At 37.0% G+C, this 27,503-nt stretch overlaps 1 protein-coding gene across 4 annotated transcripts in view; it reads left to right on the plus strand.

The window, feature by feature from the left end:
* Window positions 1-27,503, plus strand: part of LOC124169663 (neogenin) — a 354,395-nt gene that overhangs the window by 288,659 nt on the left and 38,233 nt on the right. For 3 of the 4 annotated variants that reach the window (XM_046548314.1, XM_046548318.1, XM_046548315.1), the window contains exons 3-19: window positions 217-461; window positions 1,011-1,223; window positions 2,194-2,313; window positions 2,440-2,584; window positions 3,301-3,443; window positions 4,128-4,276; window positions 6,116-6,254; window positions 8,038-8,320; window positions 10,442-10,727; window positions 11,620-11,829; window positions 11,995-12,165; window positions 13,349-13,469; window positions 13,768-13,926; window positions 14,376-14,584; window positions 15,907-16,059; window positions 17,105-17,267; window positions 21,936-22,130. In XM_046548314.1, coding sequence (XP_046404270.1) covers window positions 217-461; window positions 1,011-1,223; window positions 2,194-2,313; window positions 2,440-2,584; window positions 3,301-3,443; window positions 4,128-4,276; window positions 6,116-6,254; window positions 8,038-8,320; window positions 10,442-10,727; window positions 11,620-11,829; window positions 11,995-12,165; window positions 13,349-13,469; window positions 13,768-13,926; window positions 14,376-14,584; window positions 15,907-16,059; window positions 17,105-17,267; window positions 21,936-22,130 — 3,104 coding nt within the window. The remainder of the gene's footprint in view (window positions 1-216; window positions 462-1,010; window positions 1,224-2,193; window positions 2,314-2,439; window positions 2,585-3,300; window positions 3,444-4,127; window positions 4,277-6,115; window positions 6,255-8,037; window positions 8,321-10,441; window positions 10,728-11,619; window positions 11,830-11,994; window positions 12,166-13,348; window positions 13,470-13,767; window positions 13,927-14,375; window positions 14,585-15,906; window positions 16,060-17,104; window positions 17,268-21,935; window positions 22,131-27,503) is intronic. The other variant, XM_046548317.1, reaches the window with a different exon arrangement.

The following is a 27,503-nucleotide window of genomic DNA, read 5'->3' on the forward strand; positions in this document are numbered from 1 at the left end:
TTGTTTACATCAAAGTTTCTTGAAAAATTGTCGCGAGAGAAACATTTTTTAATGAAATCTTATTTTTAAATTGTAATGCTTCAGAATCTGTTAAAGCTTTCCCCATTTGTGTGGATAAAGGAATTTAAAAAAAATCGATTGTATAATTTTTATTCCTTTTTCTGTCATCTTTGTGGTATGTTTAAAATGTATTTAATTTCTCTTTCTGCGGTACAGGTCACAACTTCCAAATGGCTCCCTGTTGCTGACAAACATCTGGTCGTTGGGGTCTGGAAGGAGAGGTGGCCGAGGTCCAGAGGATGGCGTTGTCACTGCTGTGGACGATGACACAGATGAGGGCTGTGGGTCCTTGTCAAGCATTCGAGGTGGCCCTGGAGCCCAAGAGGGCTTCTACCAGTGCATGGCCACCATTGAATCGGTTGGGTCCATAGTCAGCCGGAAGGCATGGGTGGGAGTGGCACGTGAGTAATCAGAACACACATATACATATGTGTACAATATCATCATTATAATTATTATTTATGGGTATACTATGTTGCTTATCTATGGGGGATCACCTCTACACCTGCATAGGGTAGTGAGGATTTAAAATACCGCCTAAAATATTAGCAAAATTTATATGTTACCTTTATTTATATTTCCACTGTTACCTTTATTATATATATTATAAGATTGTGAATTACATACTTATTTATCATGGAGAATTATAAATGTATTGCATTTGAATAACAAACACTATCAATCTAATAAAGGATGGAAGTATGTAGTGTTAATAAGAAAGGAAATATGATAAGAAAGCTGGTAAAAAGTATGAAAACTATTGATTTTGCGGCTTGGATGCTCAGAAATTTGCCTCTTCTTATTATGGCTTAGTTGAACTAGTGAGGGAATCACCATAATTTCATATTTGGCATTTCCCTATGTGATTTGATCTATTAAATGTACAAAATAGTAAGTGGAGGGAAAATAAGTGTGGGTTTTCAAAGGTGGGTTTGTTTTTTTGTTGACAGGCCCACCGTGTATTGAGATCCACCCTCAGGATCAGTTGGTTCTGCCTGGGGGAACTGCTCATTTTGCGTGCCTCCCAGCGGCCTCATCGAATGGCCCACCGTTTGTGGGGCCATCCTATGCAGCTGCCCTCTCACCCAAAGTAACCATCACATGGCTGCGAGACGGACAGCCCCTCTCCATGGATAGCACTCGGATGACGGTGTTGCCCTCTGGTGGGTAGTGAAATGGGAAATTGTCTCAGAATAACTTTATAATTCAAAACAGTGCATGGTTATGGATAATTTTGAGAAATAAATTGTGGCTTGTTAGTTTCTGCAACATCATTGGATGTTCTACAAAGTGTAGATTTCCTCGATCCATTATTAAAGTGCCATTAGAGATTTGGAAGCAGTTGGCTTTCAAGTTTCGGTGGCTAGTAGTTGATTGCTCCATTCTGCCTTCCTGGATTACTGCCATGTAATTGTTGTTTTTCAGAAATTTCTCCTCCCATCCTTGGGGGTCTTCAGGTTAAATATGAAGGTTCTTCAACGTGAAGACATCTTTAGAATTAGAGGTGGAATTTTGCATAAAAAACAACAAGTACACAGCAGCAATCCCATAAGCATTTGAATCTAATGTTTTGAAGTTTTCGTATTGAACTACATTTTGTATCAAGAGTTCACTACAGTATCATATTTGTATTTTGCCAGTAAGGATAGGAATTTTGCCCTTTAGAAAGGTGTATGCAGTACTTTTTTACTTAGTATGTTTTTCATTTAACCTTAGAGGTGCGTAGCCTCTGGAGTGTCTACATCTGATCAGGTTTCCAAAAAGCTTTAAAAAAATTCATTTATTATGTTTATGAAAATATTTAATATAAAAAAATTAAATGTGGGTTTTATTGTTAATATACTGACTAGAAATGATGAACTAAATATTGTGTGAAGCTTTATAATATATATCCATTATATTCTTATTTCCTTAAAATTTGCATTTCATAAAATTATTTATTTTTATTTCAATTGGTGCTATTTTGCCTTTTTATTTTTGTAAAGCTGTATTTAATGCTCATATTTTTAACAAAGAGGAGTAAATTAGTAGTTTTTTCATGCCGCAGTACATCATCGCAATAATAGTGTATTTTGAATACAGGCTTCAGGAAATATTTTTGTGAAGATCTGATTTATATTTTTGTATCTTCAGGTTCCTTGGAAGTTGATGAGGTATCACTTTCGGATTCTGGCCAATACCGTTGCAATGTGTCCAGTTTGGGGAAATATCGTTTGAGTCGAATTGCCCGGCTCACTGTGGAGCGTGATCCAGGTAAGCAGGTTTAGTCACTGCCATCATAACTTCTGAATTTTAGTATTATCTGAAATTCCCAATGTTATGAAAGTATTTTATTAGTAGATATGTAAGATTGAATCTAATTCGTGATTTCTTCTGTAGAAGGAGCCACTCCCCCAGTATTCACAGCTAAGCCTCGGTCTTCTGTGGTTGTGAAAGGAAGAACTGTGGTTCTTGACTGTGCTGCCAGTGGTAACCCAAGACCAGTTATCATGTGGCTCAAAGATGGTGTTACGATAGATATGACGTGAGTACCATTATTGCAATTAATTCATTCTGTTCCCTTGTGATACATTTGTAAACAAAGTTGTGCAGCAATTTTTTTTGCATGAACTCTGAAATATGTTGCATTGAGTTGCGCAAGATTCAGTTATTTTTGAGAAGTTTTTGGTAGATGCCTGTGATGGAACCTGCGTTCATAACAATTATTGCTAGGTAGATTTTTTATCCCATTAGAGTTATTTTCTTTATTCTATTTTTATTTTCTTTCTCTTTCATCCATCAATAATGTCTTAGCAATTTTTAATTGCCAAAATATTCGTAAGGAATTGTTGAACTCTGTAAAAAAAACATTTCATGATGGAGGTTTGCTTTTATCAAGAAAAGAAATAAAATTACATTTTTCAGCAATGAAATGAACAGAATTGAGGTTATTTCGCTACTATTCAGTAAGTTAAGCTTCAGTTGAAATTGCAATTATGATGTCTTTGAAGAAATGAAATAGTACAAAAGAATAATAGAAAAAAAAATTTCATTTACATATCACATTTTGTGAACCAGTTGGCTGGAAACAGTGGAAATAGAGTCAGTTTTGACCGTGAGGAATCATTTTCATGTATAAACTACTTCAAACTTCTTCTCCATGCATGTTTTGTTGTTCCAGCAGTATGTAGTGATTCATCTGAGCCAATGTGTATTAAAATATTTTTTAATCTCATTTAATATTCATTCCTGAATTGATAGGTTTCTGGACAGCCGCTTGATGATGGTTGGGTCCGGTAGTTTGCAGATTGAGAGAGTCCAGGAAGATGATGAAGGGACATACCAGTGCCGTGCTGAAAACAAAGAAGATTCAGTAGATGCTTCTGCTTCCCTTCAAGTATTAGGTAAGTCGAAGTTAATGAACAATTTTTGTGCCCTAACACTTTCACTGCTGGAAATACTATATCTGGTATCTTCTCCCCTCACAATTCTGAGTATATTTCGCTTTCACATTTCCTCACCTTGACTCCTTTCAATCCAAAGAAGAATGTTGCTTCTTTTCACTTTTTATGTCCTATCACTTTTTATGTCAAAATATGTGTAGGAAAAGATAGGTCTGCATTAATGAGAGAGCCATGTTGAAAGGGTTAATTCCTTATTGCTTGCTTTTTTCCATAATTAATACAGTGAAGTGTGGAAGGTCATTTAAGAAAAAATTAGTATAGAAAATACTCTGTAGTTTTTTATTATATCTGTCTGCGTTTATTAATTTTTTTCTTTTACGTGAAATTAGCTTAATATGATGTAACTCTTTCACATCTCCTTATGCATAAATGTAATTATTGTGGTCAGACTTTGGTTTTCTATACAATTAGCACATCTCTCAACTTGCTGTTGTTTTTGCTACAGGTATAGAAGTCAGTATATTGGCTTACCCAACTAAGAAGTTGAGACGCCATTAACTTTCACTGCTGGTTAATTTGCATATGTTTCTGATCTCATTGAATTTATAATTTCCAAGTAATTCATTGGACTTGCAAGAGAAAAATACCCTGATATCTAATGAGAAACCAATCCAATCATTTCAGTTCCCCCAGTTTTTGTGAAAAAGCCGAAAGACCACTGGGGTCAAGAGAAGGAAGATCTTGAGCTGGAGTGCAAAGTATCTGGCAGGCCTGAACCACGTGTGCACTGGGTGAAAAATGGAGATCCCATCAACCAGAATGAGTACCTTCAGGTATGCATATTTTTTAATTGTTACAAAATGTATAGTTATGAAATTACTTATTAGCTATTACTGAGGTGGGAGGATTTGGTTCAGTTCCAGTGGTTACCCTTACAGCAGACGATATCCATTGGTTATATGAATAAGGCTGATATATCCAAAACATTTTGTTATTACACGATGGATATTTTGACAACGTTACATACACAACCTATCTGTAATATCCACGACGAGTTATAAAAATAGCGTTACATAGATATAGATGGCTAAGTTCCAACAACACTTATCTCAAAAATAGCAACTTTTCAGGAGACCAAAAAAACAATTAATTTCTTTTACTTGCACACTGAAATTAAAAACCAAAAGTTCATAAATCTGAAAAAGGAGCATTCATTTGCAAATAAAGAGTTGTTCTTTGCTTGTATTTTATTTTTTAATATTATTACACTTTGTTTAAAATACCCATCTCAAATGGGCCGAATTTCAGATACGTGTTGTTAGAACTTGACCATCGATATCCAAGTTGTAATATCTTTGATATTAACCCTTAGACTGCAGGAACGTTTTTAAACGTATTGTACGCTGACTGTAGGTGAAACGTTTTTAAACGTTTCACCTACAGTCAGCGTACAATTTACAGCATTTACAGCGTACAATACGTCCCAGGTTACAGTCAGCGTAGGTGAAACGTTTTTAAACGTTTGACCATAGTTTCCCTAAGCTTTTATTTCTACCCGGGAAGAGCTCAAGTGCACTTTCCCCCATGGTAGGGATCGCTAAAGCGGCTTTACTCTCCCGGACCATCCCTCATGGCAGGGGTGCCTCTTGGCACTTCCTCTAATACTGCCCATTTGGTATTGGTTCCTTCCCACTTCACGTGGTTAAAATGCCTACAACAAGTGCCCAAATGTTGGCCCATCCATTCGTTGTTAAGAAAGAAAGAAGGTTTGCCCCGAATTATTAGACCGTGCATAAATTTGCACTTCTTTGATTTTTTTTGCGGTCATTTAAAAAAAAAATTGTGTCTGACGCAAAAGCACCAGGATATTTGCATTTTAATGAAGGCTACCCCTTTAAAAAAATCAGGCATGCTTAACACGTTGCGTATGGATGGTGAGAATTCTCGTCATTTTTTTCCCGAACGTTCCGGATGGATGGCGAAGATTCTCGTCATATAGGCGCGTCAACCTAAACAATTTTAAAGCGTACAATATGTATTCCTTTATACGTTTTCAGTTGTTGTTCATTATTCATAATGAATTGAAGCATCATAACGTTAAATTGGATAAAGTTATATTCTAAACATTAGCTTTTTAACCATGTTTAAACCAAAGGCATTATGCCCTAATGGGCACATATTTCCCAGAATCGGCGTTCCTAGGAATTTAAATGCCCTGGTTCTCAACGTGTTAAATTTCAAATTTAGTGCCTTTTGAATTGGCCCATGCAAGGCAGTGTGGCATAGAGGAATCCGCACTTTTGGCATAGGTTAAACAAATTATCAATTTAACAATTGTGAACTGAAGAACGGTTCAGCATTTGGCTCATTCTTCTTTCCGCAGGCAGCAAAATTTTTTTGGCTCCACCTAATGGAGACCAACTGATCTAGCTGTCGCACCTGCAGCTATGTCAGTTTGTCTCCATTGTGAATTAATGCAAAATGGTTATGCTGTATGGAATTTTGCAGGATAACTACACTTGTATTTTTGATGTCTTGACTGTTTTTTTTCCAAATTATGAGCAAGATCTTGGAATGCATCTTGTTTGTATATTGAGGGCTTACTGTATTAGAATTACATACAGAATTCATTCTCTGCTATGTGCTAATAATTTTTTACTTCATTCAACCAGGTGGTTAATGGCAACAACCTGAGGATCCTCGGACTGATGGCTCTGGACTCAGGAATATTTCAGTGTGTTGCTTCAAACCCAGCTGGGAATGTGCATGCAGAAGCTAGACTTCACATTGCTCCGATTGGTACCTTGTTTGGTAATACTCTTTTTTTGTTATTTGATAATAATTTTTCTGCCAATATTATTGGTTTATATCTTAAGCATATCTTAGTCTTCTAATATGTCAAACTCCTGGTGTTCAATACTTTAAATTGGTTTATAACACAGTTATTTTTTAATTTTTTATCATAACAATGAAGGATGTTTTAGAATATTAATGTAAAACAGGCATTGACTTTGTTATTTTATTTAGTGTTTGCCTGAAATATCGTCTGTCCTTCAATCTGTTCTTGATGATTTAGCCCCGTGACTAAATGTTTGTTTATTTTATGAAGTATATTAAGTCTTCTATAAGCCATCAGTATTTTTACCTTAGATCAGAAGTTGACCCTAAACCTCAGTTGACTTTGCCGAGGAAAATTTCACATTAGCTTTGTGACATATTGAATTTTCTTTAACATAAAATTTTTATCGTAATATTTTAGATAAAAGTAAGGGTACAAACACATTGCTGATGTGTACATTTTCTTGTTTACTTGAATGTGGTTTGATAGTTAATATGCGAATGAGGTGTCTATTTATGAAGTGTAAAAGAGCTGTGTATTTATATCAAACCTTAATGGTCACGTGATTCTCAATATATTTGAAGAAATGTGATCTTTTCCTTTTCTTCAGTCGAGGCTTATTTCAAATAATAGTGAGACAAAATTTTCCTATCCTTTTTCATTTAACTCTTCATGTATTGATTGCAGTTAACAAAACATTTTCACTTGTGTTCCGTGAAATCTCAGTCATTTGGTCATCACAATATTATTTTATTTTTATTACCCTGTATTCTTTTGGTGACAGAAACATGGTCAATATCAGTTTTTTCTCATATCTTTCATTTGTTTGATTCCAAATTGTTTGATGTTTGCCATCACAACTTCTTGCCAAAACTCATTCTCCTGAAAAACTTTGAAATTTTTGTGAATCTTTTATTTTACAAAACCTAATGCTTGTCCTTGATTATTGCAAAATTCACTATCCCCTACTTCGGGCAGGTTTTTTGTAAGAATTTTTAGGGTAATCTGGTCTAAAAGAGGACTAGTTTTTTTTAGATGGGTATGATTTTGATTTATTATTATTTTGATCAACCATAATTTTCCAAATGATTTGTATTCAGGTAAAACAGATTTTGTTCAAAGCAAAATGTAACTGTCAAAAATTGTTGTAAAGATTTCCTATGATATCTTCCATAAATAATAATCAATGGCACTGCCCTGGGACATGGTTGAATCAACCTTTAGGGGTTAAAGGACTAAATTATTTAAAATTCTCTCCAGTACTTCCTTGATGTATCGGGTGATTTTTTCATATTCTCTTGACTGAGATTTCACCCTTTTTTTAGCTTATTTTTGCTAGATGCTTTTAATGGTGGCACTTATGCATGTTTATACTTTAATTATATGTTTTCAGTTATCATGTTTTCTGTGCTAACCTATGATTATGTTTTTTTTTTTCAATGTACCTCTTGTGTTGACATTCTTATGATTTTCTGCCTTTTTTTTGTCCATTTTTTTTTTCATTTTTTCCTTCATGGCTATATTTCCATTAACACCTCAAAAACTCCATTAACCCTGCATTGGTTAACGATACCTTTTTATAATTTACCCCTAAACTCTTGTAATATCCAACGTAATTGTGCACGTATCTTCATTGTGTTTGCCGATTCCAATCGTTACTCTCCTCTGTACTTCTACTACTGCCTGTTGGTTAAATGATTCACCGAAAATCAAAAAAAAAATCCCATAACTGTCTGAAACATTCTTGTTGCCCAGATTCTAAGATAAAACACCCACAACCTACCACCCCTCGTTATCCCACCGCTGCTGCGGCACATACCATACCACCTGTCATTTCCTCCCTTTTGCCGTCTGCTATCGACGGTACGCACACATCAGGCGAGTCCCAGCCAACCAAGGATGTGCCTTCGATGCCCAGAGCTCTTGCTGCCGTGTATGTTGACAAGCGGTTCGTCACCCTCAAATGGAAGGCGCCGACCAAAAACAACAGCACCATATTCACCTATTCAGTGTTCTACCGCCAGGAAGGATCGGAGAGGTAATTCTGTTATTTCTTTTACTCCACAATTCCCAAGCCACATTCCACATTTCAAGTTTTAATCCACGGCATCATCCTGGGGCACCACTATATTTTCAGGTCGGACAGAAGCGATAAATTAAGAGAGATATTTTGCCAAACAGATAGATATGGAAATTCACTTCCCCCTAACCGTAAATGACCTTAATAAACAATAGTCGTAATTTTGTTTTATCATCTGCTTTTTATATGTAAACGGTTGGGGTCCTAACCCTCCCTGCCACACGCCTTTTTAGGCTGCTTATGGGGTAGGATGTAGATTGAGTTTATTGTTCACTCAACTTAAAGACATGATGAGCACATTCTGGGGTAGTGAAAACTCACAAGTAGTGTGCACAACATATTCTCTGCCTCCCTGAAAGGAAAAAGTCGATTGAGCTCTACATAATGCCTTTTGATTCACACCAGGGATGGAATTTGCTGTGAAAAAATCATTTGCCTTAGTTGGGATTCGAAGCAGATTTTCTGATTGCTTAATCAGGATGAACCATGTCTCCTGTGCCACAGAGTGGACTTGAGATGTCAGCATCTTTGTTTACCTCGGTTAACCCAGTCTGAGATTCACCTTGGAAGAAAATGACTTGGTGGTGTAAGGGGGTATCTATTAATTACGTGAAGCATTTAACACGTTGCATACCGATGGCGAGAATTCTTGTCATTTTTTTCCCGAACATTCCTGACGGATGACAAAGATTCTCGTCATATAGGCGCGTCAACCTAAACAATTTTAAAGCGTACAATACGTATTCATTAGGTTGTTTTCAGTTGTTGTTCGTTATTCATAATGAATTGATGCATCATAATGTTTTATTGGGTAAAGTTATATTCTGAACATTAGCATACCCCGGTACGCAACGTGTTAAGGGGGTCAAGGGGGAATCTGTTTTGAAACTCATAATCTGTAAGTCGCCATGGCTCTCTTGTCCTCGCCGTTTTAAGGAGTATAATAATACGTCTTTATTGGGCGAGATTGGGACTAGAAAGTCCCATCTTCCATCTAACCCCTCGTCAAACATTAAATATATGCAGTTAAATACATTGTCAAGTTGCTCATGAAATTACATGCAGATAAATTGCATAAAAATAAGTAGAAGTTCCATTTTCAATCAACAATTAGCATTATAAATTAACAAAGTTACTATTGACCAAGTGTAAAAAGATGTTAGTGAATGTGAGAAAAACCTAAGGATAATGACTGTCGTCCTTATTGGAAAAAACCCACTGCAGGAAAACGCCCTCACAAGAAGGGGGGCGTGAAAAACCTGCGAAAACCTACTGCGAGGGAAAGTCGTGCAGAAAAAGGAAGAACTCACTTGTTTGAAACAATCACACATTATTGTTACTTCATTCGCATTTCCACGCCAACTCCCCCAAGGAGCCGTCATCCCTCTCATCAGCGCTTCTGTTATTAGATGGGGTGTATGGCAAGATCACGTTCACAGCATGTCTTAACTTACGTGCTTGCACTTCCTGTGGCTGAATGGGTTGGGAGCGTGAGAAACAAAAGGGAAGGAGGGAGCGCTGACTTTGGATGTGAAAGCAAATGAGGCAAAGAATTCAACAGCTGCATTACAAAAACTTAAATTATGATCTACCACATAATCTGACTTACCACCAGTTGTGAATCCAGTATAGGGACAAGGGGTGGGGGGTCACCTCCCAGCAGTAGTGTGGGTCCAAACAAAATTACCATCCTATCTAGTGTAAATTGGATCTGCTTTTGGATTGTAACATGCTAAAAGTGTGTAAAGTAGGCCCTAACTTTAGAGCTATTTTGCATTTCAATTCAAGGGAAATATAACTAAATACTTTTGTACGAAGTGGCAACCTCAAAAATTTCAATTTTGTCTTGTGTGGGTTTCAACCCAATGAGGGGGAGGGGAGGCTTATTCCACCTTATCCCCCTCCCATAGATCTGCCACAGCCTACTGTAAGATAGCTGTTGTGATACTAAAGTATGTTTATGTGTTCACATTATAAGACTTGATTAAGCCTTTACACGTAATTGCTTTTAATGTTTTTTGTAGTAAAACTATTGTTATTTAATGTTCTTGTCTCTACCAATCTTCTTTTGTGAATCAGAGAGCGAGTTGTGAACACTACTCGATCCCGTCTTGAGGAGGTGAATGTGCCTGGACTGGTGCCTGGCCGTGAGTACTGGTTCAGGGTGGTGGCGCACAATCGCCATGGTGCTGGTGCACCATCTTCTCCTCTCAAAGTGAGGACGCAGACGGAAGCGCACGTCCCGGGACCTCCCACCAATCTGCGAGTGACGCCCACCTCGGCCACATCCCTCCTCGTCCAGTGGGAACAGCCAACGTCTCCACCAGCTCCTAAACCCCATCAGTACGAGCTGTACTACTCAGAGGTTAGTCTCATATTCAGAGGTCACTTGCATGCAGTGGTGGGTACAGAAAAACCTCAAGGGGGGGCAGGAAAGATATCTTGAACTACCTTTACTTTAATTGTATTAAAAAAATGATCAAGTCACTTGCAAAGTTTAAGGAAGTTTTATTTTAACTGACTACACAAATGTACAAGAGAATGCTATCTTATGATATAAAGGCGTTACAATTGTGACTCTCTTCCTTAAATGATGAATTCTGGCACGGGTGGCCCCACAAGGGGAGGTGCGCACCCCCCATATGTATCTGCCACTGCTTGCATGTGTTTAATTGTAACAATAGTTTACTGCAAAAAAATATCTTTGGGGCATATGTGCATTAGCATGACCTAGATTACAGCCCGTCGTTGTTCCACACACTGACCAGATTGTAATCATGACTATTTGACTCAAACGTGTTGGTCAAGTCAGAGTGAAGGCTGAGGTTGTTAAGGATGTGCCATTGTGATGTATCTTAATTCTGGTATCAAAAGGAGTATTTCTCTGAATGTAACCTTTCCCATATTATAATGTAAAATTCTGGTCACTCTAACTTGAATGTTGTCGAGTATTTTTGAGTACTTTGGAGATGGACAATATGATACTTGGTGTGCAGTTTTTTCATGGTTGATGCCCCAAATGTACATAAATATTATTTCCTTCATCTTAATTGCTTTAAAATGGCTCATTGAGTGCTGAAACTATCCCATAATTTTGATTTAAATCACTTTCCATTTAAAATTTTTACTACATAGTTACCACACAGGTTACTTAGAAAAATCAATGAATATCCTCTGTTGCTGCCAGTTCTTTATTTTTTAAATAGGTCTTGGAGTAAATTTTTGAAGTCAATCATTATTTTTAATGTTCTTTTCAGGAGGGTTCCCGAGAAGAACATCGCGTATTAACCTCTGAGCACAAGTATGAACTTAGAAATTTGAAGAAATATTGGGTGTATATTATTTGGGTGGCAGCAGTGAGTCCTGAAGGTCCTGGAGCAGCATCAGAAGAGGCGAAAGCTCGAACATTGTCAGACTTGCCTTCAGAAGCACCACAGAATGTCACTGTCGAGACGGCGTCATCTACGGTACTAATTTATTTGAGACATTGTAAATGATTTGTTTTATAAATGTATATCATTCATTGTTGAGTTTTATAAGAGTGAGCGTATGGAGTATGCCTAATGTGTGTAAGGTTTTATGCATACTCTTCAAAGTCAGTTTTCATGTTTTGCTTTTCTTTTCCTGTGTAGAGCATAATTGTTCGTTGGGAATCTCCATCGCTCGAAGGGCAGAATGGGGTTATAACTGGGTACAAGATCCGATACAGACGTAAAGGGAAGAGACGAGGTGAAACTGTAACAACTGCTGGAGATCAGCGTTTGCATGTACTCACTGGCTTGGAAAAGTCATCAGAGTATCAAGTGAGTGAACAAGTTTGTTTTTTCAAATTGAGCACTAGTTCTTAACACACCAAGCCTACCAATTGTTTCTCTATTTAAAAAATTGTGTGTGTGTCACCATAGCTTGGTAAAATCCTAAACTGTTACCATAGTTGAGGTACGAGGAGAATTGCTTGATGTAAATTGACTAATGCATTTATAAAAGCTGAGAGAACCAGGCACTGTTCTAGTTTCTTTCTGATTTATATTAATGTGAAAACAACTCTGTTCATCAGTATGTTTATTCAAGTGCATAGCACTGGTTTTAATACTCTGTGGTAGAAAGTATCTTGCCTGTTTCATAAATTTGTTGAGGCTCTAATAATAATAATAATAATATTTAATTTCCTGTTGGCTATACAAGTATAACATAGGATTTAGTCAAAAAAGGAAGAAAAGTTTATACAAAAGTTACATAGAAATTACAAATAAATGATAAGCAGTTAAATACATACATAATTATAATTTTTGTCATTAAGATACTCATCAATGCTATAATAGCATTTCTTAAGTAGCAGTTCTTTTAGCTTATTTTTAAAAGTATTATCACTCACTGCACATTTTATTGGATTTGGAACTTTATTATAAACCTTAGAGGCTGAGTGGTGAGGACCTTTTCTGCTTACATTAAAAGGCTGATTATTCAGATGGACATTGTCTTTACCACGTGTCCCGTGGTTATGGTATTTTCACTTTATAAATAAGTATTGCCACCTGGTGGGACCTCATACCATCAGTTTTATTCTAAGCTTTCATCACTCAGTGCTTACATCTGAATTTTCCCCCCTTGAAATATTGACACTTCAAATGCACTTGTGGGTGCAATAAGGGTATGCTGCTGGCTAGTTCACCATTATTCCTTGACTTATGTCCATGGTGAATCTCCCTACATTCTAAGTTCTAGCTTCAGTCTCGGAGCTGTGCTGACATATGAGCAAGTATGATGTTTTATGTCATTGTATGTCTGGCAGCATATAGCACCTTGTACTCTAAAACCTACAAAACTCCACAAAGGAAGAATATGCCTTGGTAGTTCAAGGGGTAGAACTCTTAGCACAAATTGAGGAGATCTGGTTTCGAATCGCAGTCAGTTCAAATGATTGTGGAATTCTTTTCTCTTATATCTGAAGATATATGGAATAATATATGCAACCTCCTCTTACAGATTCGTATGTGGGCGTTGACTGTTAATGGGACGGGACCCTCCTCGGAATGGCTGTCTGCTGAAACTTATGAAAATGATCGTGAGGAGATACAGGTGCCTGATCCCCCAAGCTCCCTGAAAGGTAAATAAATTCTTCCAATTATTCTGTTATAATTATTATTAAATATGATTTTCTAAATATTATTTTTAATTGCTATTTTAATGGCAATTTTTGCCTCTCAGCAAAAACAGCCCTTAGGAATGTGTTTGGAGCAATTTTATTGCGATTATTTTACTAGCTTTGGTAATAATTTTGGAATGGACAGTTTGCTATATAGTGAGTGATTTCTGTTTCCAAAGCAGTATCACTCTACTGTGTTTCCAGTGTAGTATGATTACAATATGAATTCTGAATTTGTGTTTTTCTCTCGATTCTACAGCACGGCCTATGGCCAATTCGATCTTAGTGGCTTGGAACCCCCCTCGAAATCCTAGCATAATGGTTAGAGGTTACACCATTGGATGGGGAAAAGGCATTCCTGATGTATATACACAGTTACTGGATGGAAAGCAGAGAACTTACACCATCGAATCTTTAGGTAAGTAATTGTTTGGTTGAAATTTGGTGATATAAAGTTTGGAAACAACGGTATTAGTATTTGTCATTTTTGTTATGTGCTGCCTTTGGAAGTTCTCCATTTTTATGTGTTGAGTTTGGATGAAAATATTTTTGATAGCTATGTTGCTATTGTCTTCAGGTTGAGGGTGAAGAGATGCCATGTTGGCAGGCTTATATGCTGTAGTTGTTAGCTGTTTGTCAATCACTGATGTTAATAATTGGTGTACTAAAGATGAACTGACATACCTAATCTTCACCTTCTACCTCAAGTCAGTAGCAGGACAGCTATTGTAGCTTATGCCATTCAAAGTCAATTTAGCCCAATTGAGAGCCGGAAAAAGTGGAAAATTCCTTGAAAATGCCATGAATACCTTCGCTACGGTACAATATTTTTGATGGATTACTGATGGCTATGACCAAATATTTCAGAGGCCAACTCAGAGTATGTTATCAGTTTACGAGCATACAATGAGATGGGTGATGGACGTCCTGTTTATGAAACTGTGAGAACACGAGAACCCGCTGCTCCGGAACCGCAGAGTCAACCACTTGTGCCACCTGTGGGCTTGCGTGCCATCATTCTCTCTGCCTCAACAGTGGTCCTCTATTGGACTGACTCATCTTTACCCAAAAGTCAGGTATGGACCAAAATGAGACCATTCATTCTCGTTTAACTTTGTCAAGTTTAAAAATTATTGGGGATGAGCAAGCCACTTGAAGTACAAATCGAGGTGAGTTGCAGAAAAAAAATTGACTCTGCCACATTCTCAAAACTGATGTGGAGTCGATTTCTCAAAACTTTTTATTGTTTTTATAAAATTTGGTCTTCATTGCCACAAAAACAGCTCATTTAAGGCATTTTATGTTTGGGGAAAATAACATGTGACAATGACTAACGCACACAACCATGACCTGGGTCGACTACACCAACCAAGATGGGACTTGAACCTGCGGGCAGTGGTGTCATGGTGCCAGAACACCATTCAAGGACTGGTTAAGAAAATACATTCAAACAACAAACATGTCAAACAACACTTTTATCAATTTTGGTGCCTCGACATTTTTTATATTTAACATTCGTAACCAAAACAAAAAATTTTGTAATAAAATTTAAATAATAACTTTTGATAAAAAACACATAGTGATATCATATTTATCTGAATATGTAGTGCCCCTTTGTTTCGAAATATGCCCACGGTAAAAAAAAAAGGGGGGGTCTATTTTCAAACTTTTTTTTTTCCCAAAACTGAAGCCTCAAAATTATGGAGGGGGACTATTATATCCGGAGAAATACGGTATTTCATTTGTAAAAAAAAGTCAAGGAAAGTGCATTCCAGTACTGCTAATTACCCAGGACCTTTGGTTTGCAGGTGAGGACTTAACCCCGCCTCCACTGAGGCCAGCACTTGAATTTGATATCAGATATTTTATTTCCTAATACAATTTTTTGTGAGCAAAGGCCATTATTGGTGTTATAAAGCTTAGTCTATTCATGGCTATTATGCTGTAATTAATCAGTTCATCTTTAATTTGAAATGCATGCCTACATCTGCAGTAGGGCTACAACTATATGCTCCACAAGTAACTTGTCATGTTATTTTGAGAACATGAGAAAGCTTTGTTAAATTTAATTCATATAACTAGTTTGTTCTAATTGTGGTATTAATGAAAATTTAGTATTCATTATGGAATTCAGTTTGACAGATGAGCGTGATTTTTTTACAGACACAAAATATAGAATCATAGTTAAAACTCAGCTCAAGCTGCAAATGTGATGATAATGCACCTCTATTTATGATGATGTCAATCATTAAAATTGAACACATTCAAGTTTCTACTGTGGAAATTTGCAAAGCTTATTTATCATTTTTAGATTATGTAAGAATTTTTAAATTCAGTAAGTTAGGAAGTTATCCTCTGCTTATCGCCCGTCAATTTATCATTTTCTTTCATCTCATAGGTTACTGACAATCGTCACTATGTTGTCCGATACACTTCATCTCATCACTCACCCAATCCTCGGTATAAATTCTTCAATGCCTCTGATCTCAACTGTATGCTGGACGAACTCAAGCCAAATACACAGTATGAATTTACTGTGAAACTTGTCAAGGTAAGTCCCATTATCTTCCTCTTACTTGTTTAAACTTTGGGTGGAATTTACAGGTCCTCTCTGAGACAGGGCTATAGCCAGCATTATTGTCCAGGGGGGCAGACTGGTTGTCAGGTCAGGCAACAAGTATACAGTACTGGTGGGGTTAATGAATACAATTGTAAAATGTGTGCAGTTCAAGTTGTCCAGGTGGGACAAAAATTATCACATGTCAGGCGGTGTCCGACCTAGCCCCCCTGGTTATCACATACTTTTAGAGTTGGTGTAGGCCCTGGGGCAGAATATTGGTTGTATGTGGGCCCTCATTCCTCCTTTTTATATTTAGAATATGATATGGTTGATTATATATTATGGAAAATATGTTATCCTCTCATAACTAATGCCTAGCTATCCATCAGGATGGTATTTCCAGAAGTTGGATCTTCATATAGTCGAAGATAGCTTTTTGCTTTTTTAATGTTATCCAGATGCATGCTTTTATTTTTTTATCTTCCTTAAGTCAAGCATTAGCTGTAGTATGTTTGTGCTAGACCCTGTAGACTAGTTTGTATACACAAGACCCTGTATTTCTAATTACATTTAAGTCCCGTTGGAGTATTTCTAATGTGTATTCAATGCCTTTCAGTTGATAATAATTATTAATTAAGTGGTACGGAGGCTTCCATAGTGATAAAATGGATACATATTTTCCGGGTTGATTCATTTTATCAGGCAATTTCTATTTTTGTCCACTATAAAATGAATTAACAATCTTTTATGTGATTTATCTTCATTCCATATGCCTCACCCTCTTTACTTGTTTACTTTGTGAATCCGCAGGACCCTTTCCCTAACTGGCTATAATCAATGCCTGATGATTCACAAATCTTATTGATTTGCATATCAATCCATCTCTTTGACTTCAAAGGTTGTGGACCTCTTGTACAAATGGCCTCTGTCTGTTGACGGCTGCCCCTCTACCCCCCAGACTTCCCATAGCAATGCTTATTTCAATAGTGTTATTTCAAATTTCAATGAAATCTTATTGCTTCGAAATTTTTCATAGGGACGGAGAGAAAGTCCTTGGAGTATGGTGGTATTGAATACAACTCAAGAGGCAGCACCATCTTCACATCCCCGTGACTTGACCGTTGTTCCTGTTGAAGGGCAACCAAGTGTTGTCAATTTGAACTGGCAGCCTCCAAAACAGCCGAATGGCCAGATTACTGGTGAGTGTGTTGTAAATATCTGGTTTTGGATTTTTCTGTGGTCTCTCTTAATTTTGTCATGGGGTTTGAAAAGAAAAAGAAAATGGGGCTGAATATCCTATTTAATTATCCCAAAAAATGAAACAGGCAGTGCAAAGGTTATCTCCCTATTATATTCTAACTCTTGGGGAATACAAAATCATGAAAAAAAGGAAAGTAACTAGGAGTATTGTTCATTATTGGAGATAAAATTAAACAGAGACTTTACTTTCATATCAGGATACAGTGAGTCCTCGTTCTACGTCACCCCGTTTAAGGTCATTTCGCGATAACGTCACGAAAATTTTGAGACCGTCACTCGTTTATCGCACCTACGCTTCGCGATAACGTCAAGTCTTTTAAATTTCGCGCGAAAAAAAGGCGAAGCGGCGGGCGTTGCAGGTTGTTCGTTATGTGGGCGGGAATACAGTAATACAGTCAGTCTAAACGAAGTGTAAAACGGTGTGTTTATTCTTAATTGCGATTACGGTTTTAGCAAAAATTTCTGCAAAATGAATTCTTGCGTAGGTGCGCAAGGTTTTACTTGACATAATGGTTTTCAGGAACCTAAAAAGTGATTTCGAGGCATTTTTCCATGTAGAACTCGGGAGTTTTTGTCGTCACTTTTTTTGCTGTGTTCACAATAATTTTGGTTCCCGTAACTGCGACGATGTTTCAGCGATGATGATGCCCAGGCGACGCTCGCCCAGGCGACCACCATAGCGAAGCCGAAAAGCAAATGCTGGAAGATACAAAAATGGAGAAGGATTTACGTCACTGCTGCTATTGTCGTCGATGAAGGCAGGAACACGTATTTATGCCATAGTTTGGCATTCCTATCGTAAAAATTGCTCCAGATATGATACGCTAACATTTTTTTTCGCGTAGAAATTGTGAGGTCTAGGAGCCGATATTCACTTTTTACATTGTTTCTTATGGGATATTATGCTTCGATTAACGTCATTTCGTTTATCGTCACATTTTTCAGGAACGGTAAGTGACGTTAAACGAGGACTCACTGTATATGCAATGATGACTAATGAACAAGAATACGGTTCTTTCCTGTTCAAGGAATGCCTAAAATTATTTAAGTAGGACAAGCTAGTTAGGAAATAAAAAAAAAGCTTAAATATGAAAAGGCTAGCTTATAGGGGAGCCGAGTGGAGAACTGCATCAAACCATTCTTTGGATTGTTTTCTGGTGATGATTAGTATTTGCATTGATTGCAGTTAAACTTTGTGGGGGACGGGCTTCCGGGAGGCCTGGGGGGCATGTTCCTTCTCAATGGAAGGGAGTTCTGTCAATTTAAAAAAAATCATGGAAATTATGATTTTTAAGCATTTTTTACCCCATTTGGAGGAAAAAAGCAATAAAATAGTGCCCTAAGTGCCTTCTCAGTGGAAGGGGGTTATGTTAATAAAAAATATCATGGAAATTATAATTTTTAAGCATTTTTTTACCCCATCAGTAGAAAAAAAGGATGAAATAGTGCCCTAAGAAGTACCGTACTTCTCCGAATATAGTCCCCCTCTGAATATGGTTATTCATAAATAACTTCTATAAATTCCCTGGAGGACATATCCTGCGTATCATATATTGAGGGAGTTGCCTCCCCCACAGGATTGACACCAGTGCTTTGCTGCTTCACATGCTCTTCTTCTTTCGAAGCTAAGGTCGTCATAATACGATCCCTGCTCGAGCTGGGACCTTTTTTATTTCGGAGAAGAGGAAAGCTTCAACCGGGGGGAGGCGAGTGCTGAATGGAAGGGGATACCGGATCTTGGGAAATGCGCTAAAGTAACTATCCCATGGCACTCAGCTTCTCTCTATCGCATTTCAATCTCCTGGGGAAGATTCAAACTATGTGTCTGTCGTTATTAGCCATAAATAACACGTTGTAAACACTTCGTCTCATTTTTATCAAACGATGAATGCGGGAAAATTATACGACGGGGCCGTGATCTTCAAACGATCAATGCGGGACAACGATACTTTGGGGAACGATAGATGCGGGAAAAAATTACATTGTCTTTATGGAACTTAATTTGGGACCAGGAGCGGCGAACGATGAATGCGGGAACGATAAATCGAGGTTCCACTGTACTGGAAACGTTGGCCGAGGAGATAGAAGGTAGGGATAGATTGAGTACTGAACAGCAAGGAGCTATTGAAAACAGTATTAGAGTGTAGAATGTTGGGTAAACAAGGGAGAGGAAGGAAGAGAATAGGATTTTTAGATAGAATGAAAGGGAGTAGACCTTGTTATGAATTGAAGAGGGAAGTCCATGAAGGGAGAGGAAATTGCCAGAATATGTACTTATTAAATACTGCATGCAAACCTACCTTAATTGGTAGAATACATCAATAACAACATTGTACTATTAACTACAGCTTACGTCTGGCAAAAACTGCCTCATTAACAATAAGATAAAATCAATCAGTCTATCGCTAATCAATCAGTGAATGCATTACAATTACAATTTTTACAGAAAGACACAATCAAATAGATTTTAAAAATCTCTTCATCTTCCTGTCCACTATCATAATGAAAGTACAGTACACGACCAATTATCCTAATGGCTAATGATGGGGAGAGACGGCACAAATAATTGGAAAACACGGATAACCCAAACTTTCACTTAAATGCCTTGCAATGCTTATAATTACAGGCAGTCCCCGACTTTCGCACACAATGTGTTCCCAAAAACTTGTACGGAAGTCGAATGTACGAAAGTCGAACCATTGACTTCCATACTAATTAGGGTTACGTTCCAAAAGAGCGGAATATACGTACTAAAGCCTTTTTTTTCCACAGATTTTATTTCAAATCATTAAATTTTAATTATACGTTGATAAAATTCCTCAAATCATCTAATTTCTTTTGAAAATACTCAGAAAATATAAATAAAAGTTAAAAAAACAAGAACTCTGTTGGCTATCAAGTGAAACTTCCTCTTGGGGTTTAAGTTGACATTCCACTTCTTACGTCCACTATAAATAAAAAGACATATCAAGAAGCATAACAAAATGTAATTGTTGATCCTGCACTCTGGATACCTTTTAATTTTTACACCAAAATTCGACATTTGGCAGGTGACATTCGTGATCGTGTATATTTCGCATGTAATTCAAAGAAGACAAAAGACAAACGGAATTTGGGTGATATTTCATGCAATATCGTTGCTGAAGGTGTACACAAATTAAACAGCACTCGAATGAAAAAAAACACAATTGCAAAGAAGATCTTACTAGCTTTATTGAAAGCTATTTGATTTTGTCTAGTCAACTTTTTTGAAAAATCTCTCCAATGAAGGGTTTATTCTTCTCTTGTTGAAGGAGCCTATAGCAGGCAGTCTCTCTCTCAAATAAATCACCTAAAGTCAACTACCAACAATTCCTCCCTTCATTGTATACGTTCATATTGTTCGCATATACTGCCATTTGAAACAATTGAATGTTGGGATGCGCAGTAAACATCGCTGGAATTTAAAAAAATTACAGACCAACGTCCGAAAGTCCGAATTTAGCGTACGGAAGTCAAGTAAGGTGTCAATTTTGAACTTACGTTGGTGTGAATTGTACGAAAGTCGATGACCGCCTGTACTCTGCTGCAAGAAAAAATAAATTGAACTTTCTAAATATTAGTCACTTTTCCTTCTGCTAAAGATTCAAAACAAAAGGATGAATGCTTCCTTCAATACTCTTCCTTATGTGGGACCTTAGGTTTGTCAGCACTGCTTTATCCAGCTGAGGAAGGGCTTCATAGATAAACAAATAAGGTTTTCATTCAGCTTTTTTTCCTCCAACTCTTATAAACATTTGCTCACAACTCTTTCAGGAAATCCATTTTTTTTCATAGCTCTTCTATAACACCACATTTTGAACAGTCCAGCCCTTGATTTTTCTCCTGCTGCCGTTGTCTTTGCCATCATCGTCATCTATCAATTACAATAGAGTGGTTTCCTATTTTTTTTAATTGCCTAAATCGAAAGATTATTACTCCAAGAGTATGTATTTCACGCTTTTAGATTTTTAAATGGCGATATCTATTTTTCGTGATTAAATGAAAAGTGAAAATTTTCAAGCGTGCGACAGCTAAGTGTGAATGCTGGGTTAAAGCCCGCGTGACGTCATTCTGGTTCCGGCTGATGCCGTGTGAGGCCACTTTGGTGCGAGGCTAGGAGTGCCGCTACAATGCACGCTGCTAGCAGGAAGAGCTTGGCTTAAATAAGGATAATTAATACCCTATCATCCAAAGGAAACTTTCCAACCATAGGCAGTTTTAATAAGCGATTAATAAGAGATGTTTCCCTGAGCTCTGTGGCACATGCATGCATTGATGTAAAACTCCTGACTACTCGTATAGCATCTAGGTCCCTGTAATGTCATGTGGAGTGGCATCGCATGGGCCCCAATCTGGCCTTTTTCAAATGAGGATAAAATTGACCATTGCCATTCGTCTAAACAGGGATTTGTCTAAAACCTAATAATTTGTGTATTATGAATACACTAATCGTGGGTAACGAATAGCAATCAATGCCTTTAGTTTTCTTTAATAAAGGAAACTACCCTATTTTAAAAGATTTCACAGATGTTTATTGTGGATCTGCAAGTGCCTATTTATTTTTTTTATGCATATTTTTGTTTCAGGCTATGTTGTGTTCTACACCACTGATAGTTCGCAGAAAGATCGTGATTGGGTAGTTGAGGGTGTTGTTGGAGACAGAATGACAACTGTAGTTAGGGGTCTCACACCAGCGACCACATACTACTTCAAGATTCAAGCACGGAATCTAAAGGGTTATGGACCTTATTCTTCTATCGTGTCCTTCACAACAGCTGCAGGTCAGAAAAATGAATTGTCTTTTTCTCCAAATGACTTCTTAAGATTCTTTTTCTTTCCTTAAAGTTCTTTATGTGATTGCATGTTGGTGTAGGAGCTCTGTTAAGTTCTTGCTAATGTTATAGGCAGTTTGTGGCGAATTGTTGATTTCATAAAAACTGCTTGTTCTCTCAGGTCTTAGTTTGCTTTGCATAAGCAAGCTAATATTTTATTTGATGTTCCCTTTTCACTTAATTGATGTATCTTGGCTATAAATTTCCCTCCTTAAACAATTTTAAATGGCTATTATACTTATCTGTGTAGGCTTTTTTGATGAATATATTGTTTGTTTGACATTTATAATGGATCTGTGTGGCAAAATACTTAATCCTTTTATAATACCTTCTTTATTTTTCTGTATTATATGTAAACTCTAAAAGAAAGTCTTGCAGAAAGGGGCTGTCATAGAAACAATTGTTTTGTTTGTTTAACAATCAAGTTGTTACATGTTACGGTTGATGTAAGACTTGTTAATAGAAAAATATAAGAATAAAACTATATAATACAATTCTAAAATGTATGCATTGGACACAAGACATATTTATTTATTTATTTATTTCCACACCACCAAAAGCAGCACTATTCGTTCTTTACATCAGGGTTTATGATAACTAGTGATGGGTTGGTTCGATTCCTCGATTCTCGGCCAAGAACCGGAATCGAAAACGAGTACTTGCCAAGGCGAAAAATCGATTCCGATTCCAGTAGTACTTCAAACAACAAAATAAACGACCGTGTTTCCAACAGTCATTTGAATTTTCGCGCCACGTAATCGTAATAACAAAACACATATATTCTTGGGATGTGCGAGTACTCGAAAATTCAAGTCGATCGAGTAGTTGGTACTCGACTCGAGCGTTTCGAGTCGCATTACGAATGTCGAGTTGAGTAGTTAAGGTTACAGTGCTTTCGAGGCTAGTAGGTCCAGCAATCTGCCGACAGTAAGCGCTATCATGAAACTCATGTAATAATGCAGTTTTTAAAGCCGATAAGTCATTCTAATGCCTTGGCCTGGTAGTTTCAGCTTGCCGAATACACTTATAGTTGTCGACGTGGGCGCCGAATACCTTAACGCCAGCCGCAGCGGCCGATCGTCTTCCTACCAGGCGAACACTAGTCCGAAATCGGAAACAGCTGGAATAAATTCCAAAATGACCTTTTTTGGGGATAGAGACTTGAAACTCAGCGTAAATACTCATAAATCATTAACAAATATTGCTTTATATGCCATATCACATAAATACGAACCTTTAGTGAGATACAGAGGCCCAAGCATGACTAATTTTTCAATGCCACGCGAGATATCGTTTTTCCTCAAAAAATCTTTGAATTTATCCAAGGGGTTTTGCGTTGGTGTGAGTTTTATGGAATATGAAACGCAATATTCCTTTGATCTGGTGCTTTGCCTATACTTTCAATGACTTTTGAAGATTTTGGCTATCATCTGTTGGGTTTTACAACGCAAAATGGCCGACCCGTTTTTCACGTGAAATTTGACATAAAATAGACATTATCTTTCGTTTACGAAAAATATAACTTGGAAAATTTGAACCACAATATAAAGTAGAGATTTTTAAAGAGTACTTATAAGAAATCTTGAAAAAAAAGTTTGCGACGAAGGAAATAAGAGCGATTTTTCAATCGCGCGTCAAGGCTGAGCTACACGCTGCGGAACTTTAAGGCTCGGTAACCGAGGCCGATTTTTCAAGTTTTTTAAAACATTAGTCTTGAAAATCGTCATTTAAAGCATAGATAATCGTCTTCATTGACTTAAAACACTAAACTGAGGATGTTAAAAAGGATTATGTATAGATCGACTTGACCATTTAGCGCATTACTCGAGTGAAAATACTATGGATTGGATATTTTTGGAACCATCCCACGCATAAGAAATATGCCTCGGGTATTGAAGTAAAGTGAAGAGATTAAGTCAGCATGCTTAAGAGAGAGAAAAAAGAACTATTTCCGTGAAAGGCAACAACCGATACCCTTTTTTCCTTTTCACCTTCGCCGAGGTGAGTCGCGCGGTAGGGGGAGTTTTCACACCACAAGGCTCTTTTAGCCTTTTTTATTACTGCGACCGTCCGATATGATATTCATTTGTAGCGTTTAGTTTCTTTCTTGAACAAAAAAAAGCAAGAGATTTTAAGGTTGATTAAATGACGTGAGAAGTATAGCATTTTTTTTGGCTCTACAAAACTAAAGTTTAGTTCTATAGTTGTTCGCTTCGACCACTTGAATTCCATGAAGATTCAAAATCCAAAAAAATCGTTGATATAATTTTTAATAAAAATTCCAAAGTCTCCAAAATCTTGCAATTTTGGTGGGAAAGTACTTGCCCAATAACACACATGTCCCTACCCAGCCAGCACAGATTTGAACTTATCCTTGGAGAAATCAGATATTGTGGGGATAAGCTTATCCTCCATGTGTAATATCCCTTTTTTCCACGATTTCAAGCGTTTGGGGAGGGGATGTCATGGTACCATATTGCCAAAATTGGCCGCATAGCAGCGCTGAAGTCCTCCATTACCGTTAAAGCCATTACAGTGGCATAGTGGCTTCGTGTTTACATTTTTGGTGTTGTGTATAGTGGTGTTTGTGAGTAAAAATCGTTGATTATTTTGTGTATACAATAATAGTTAAAGTGATAATGCGACCTAAGCATCGTTTTTGTGTGCCTTAGTTCGATGTAGGCCGATGTAGGCTACGACGGTACGTACAGTTGTGGCGACACATCAAAACATCCTGGATTGTCGTGGATATTAATGAAGGAATCATCGACAGTGCTGTGATTTGTTAACAAATGCGAGGTATTAGTGATCGTAATTGCCAAATTCTTGGGTATAACGGTAATGGATTTCGAATTTGTGCTTTTAGAAACCATACGTAAGGTAATTCACCAGTCTCCTCTATAATGTGATGTAAGGAATTGAACAGTAAGATTTATGGTTTACCGATGAAGGTATAAGGACTGCTCCGTGTTCTAGTGTATTGTATATCGTTTCAAGATGAATCATTCATTAAATATATCGTTTTTAGAGCAATAATTTTGTTTATTTTCCACCTTCTTCTAACGGATTTTTTGGTATGTTCCTAAACTTGCGTGAATTTGTAACATAGTGAAAAAAAACCTCATTGTGGAGACTAATGCGGTATTGGCTTTCGATGGTGAATGATTCAGTGCATTATATTTCATCGTGTATATTATTATACAGTATTGTATTGCAGTATCCCATGTAGCATCAAATATCTCAGAGGAATCTCACGAGATATAATCTCATAGGCATACAGACCTCATAGACAGAGTGGTCATATATGCCTCGTGAGATGTCTCTGGCATATTTGATGCTATAAGGGATACCATAATATAATAAAATACAATGATGAAAAGTAATGCATTGAATCTTTCCTCGTCGAAAGCCAATTTATGTTATTACGGTTATTACATTATTTTCACGTAGTTCTCATGAATCTCGCGTGGCAGCGCAGCGATCGTACGCGAAACAGCTGCCACCTAGCGGCAATTATACGGCGTAAGGATAGGCATATCTCCAAAAATGCGGAAGTGCATCTCCGATTTATCCCAAAAAACGGCGTGGATTATTCATACTTTATCTCTGCTTTCAGATAGGTTTCGTCACGGCATATATGTATAATATCCTCGTATTTAGGGATAAGGCAAAATCTGTGCTAGTTGGGTAGTAGCACAAAAAGGATTATATCTAGATTTAATACGTATCGTTGTATACCCTGTATACATATTATATCTGTATAAAATCCATGCAAATGTCCTCTACCATGCATATAATATCTAGATATAATACGTATTATATCTGCTGCAATAATATGGATTTTATACAGATTAAATATGTGTACATTGTTGTGATCTGTATATTATACAGATTTTATATATGTCTGATGATCCATGGTTACAACATAAGGATATTATTTGTATATTTTAAAGATTCTGGTATCCATCATATACAGATACAGATATCCATATTATATACATATTTATCACATGTAACAAAATCTCTGTTTCTCTTTGTGGATAGTTATAAATTGAGATTTATTTCTGGGTTTAACACAACACTAAATAATACTGGCATAACTCGAACTGAACAAACCTTAAAAGAAAAACTGTTAACAATTGATTGAAAGTAAATTGAAACAGTTACCAAACTTAAGAAAAACTGAGTTAAGAACTTTTGACATAAGGTTAAGTAACTTAAGAAAACTTTTCCAATAACTTAAGGTCAAGTTTTAAAACAAATACAACACTATATCCTAAATTACGAAACTGAGAACAGTATTTCTGTGGAAAAAACAACTTCCATGAAAACTTTACTGGAACAATTCCTACAATCAATTTAAAATACTCACCACTATGCATCGATTTTTCACACATCTCTTTCTGCAAAAGCATAATTGTTTGCTCAGTTACTTACCAAGAATATTCACAGCTTCAGCCATTTGTTGGTATCATTAGAGAAGTTCTGTATGAAATAATATCATGCTGAGTCTTCCACAAACCTCTACTAATGAGCTAGAAAATCGTGACATGTTGGTTGTGCTGTGTACCCAGTGTCATCTTGATATTTGATATGCAAATAGTAAAATGTATGACTACTAATGTCCATAGCTTGAAGTTAAAGCAGTTCCAAATTTCAGGGATCAGGTTTAAAAATGCTTTGGAAGCTTTATCAAACAGTGAGTGTAGGCAAATGGTAGGGCCACCCTCCATAGTGCTTTGAAGAAGGATAGTCTACCATCTGAGTTGTGTAAGGAAAAGGTAATGCTAACCCTCACATCTAGGTTTCACATCAAATACATAGTAAGTGGTACATACATTTGAATGGTGTAATAACGCATTTGTATGTATTTCGATTCTTCAAGGATTGGTACACTGCATCAGCGAGACCTATGGTTAAATATCCAATACAAGTTTGCTGACTCAGTAGCGGATACAGCAAAAACTCAAGGGGGGGTGCAAAATTATACGCATTTACAAGACAATGCTTCTAATGATATAAAAGAGTTACAATTATGGTTTTGCAATGTTTGGCAATGCGGGCAGCACCGCAAAGGGGGGGGGGGGTGCCCTCTGCGCCCCCATATGTATCCGCCGCTGTGCTGACTGGTAGTGCATTTCTCTAGTAGTGTCCAATCTCTGAAGCAGGTCCCTCATAATACTTTTGTATGAGAGGCAAAACAGACTTTAAAATGTGGCTAATAGAGGAATAATGACTGCCAAATTCATGGGCTAGAACCTTTCCGGAATCATTTTATTTTTTTTAAGCATCTCATAAGATCACTAGTAGATGCATCAATAC

Source organism: Ischnura elegans, chromosome 12 (genome assembly GCF_921293095.1).
Source record: "Ischnura elegans chromosome 12, ioIscEleg1.1, whole genome shotgun sequence".
NCBI lineage: Eukaryota > Metazoa > Arthropoda > Insecta > Odonata > Coenagrionidae > Ischnura > Ischnura elegans.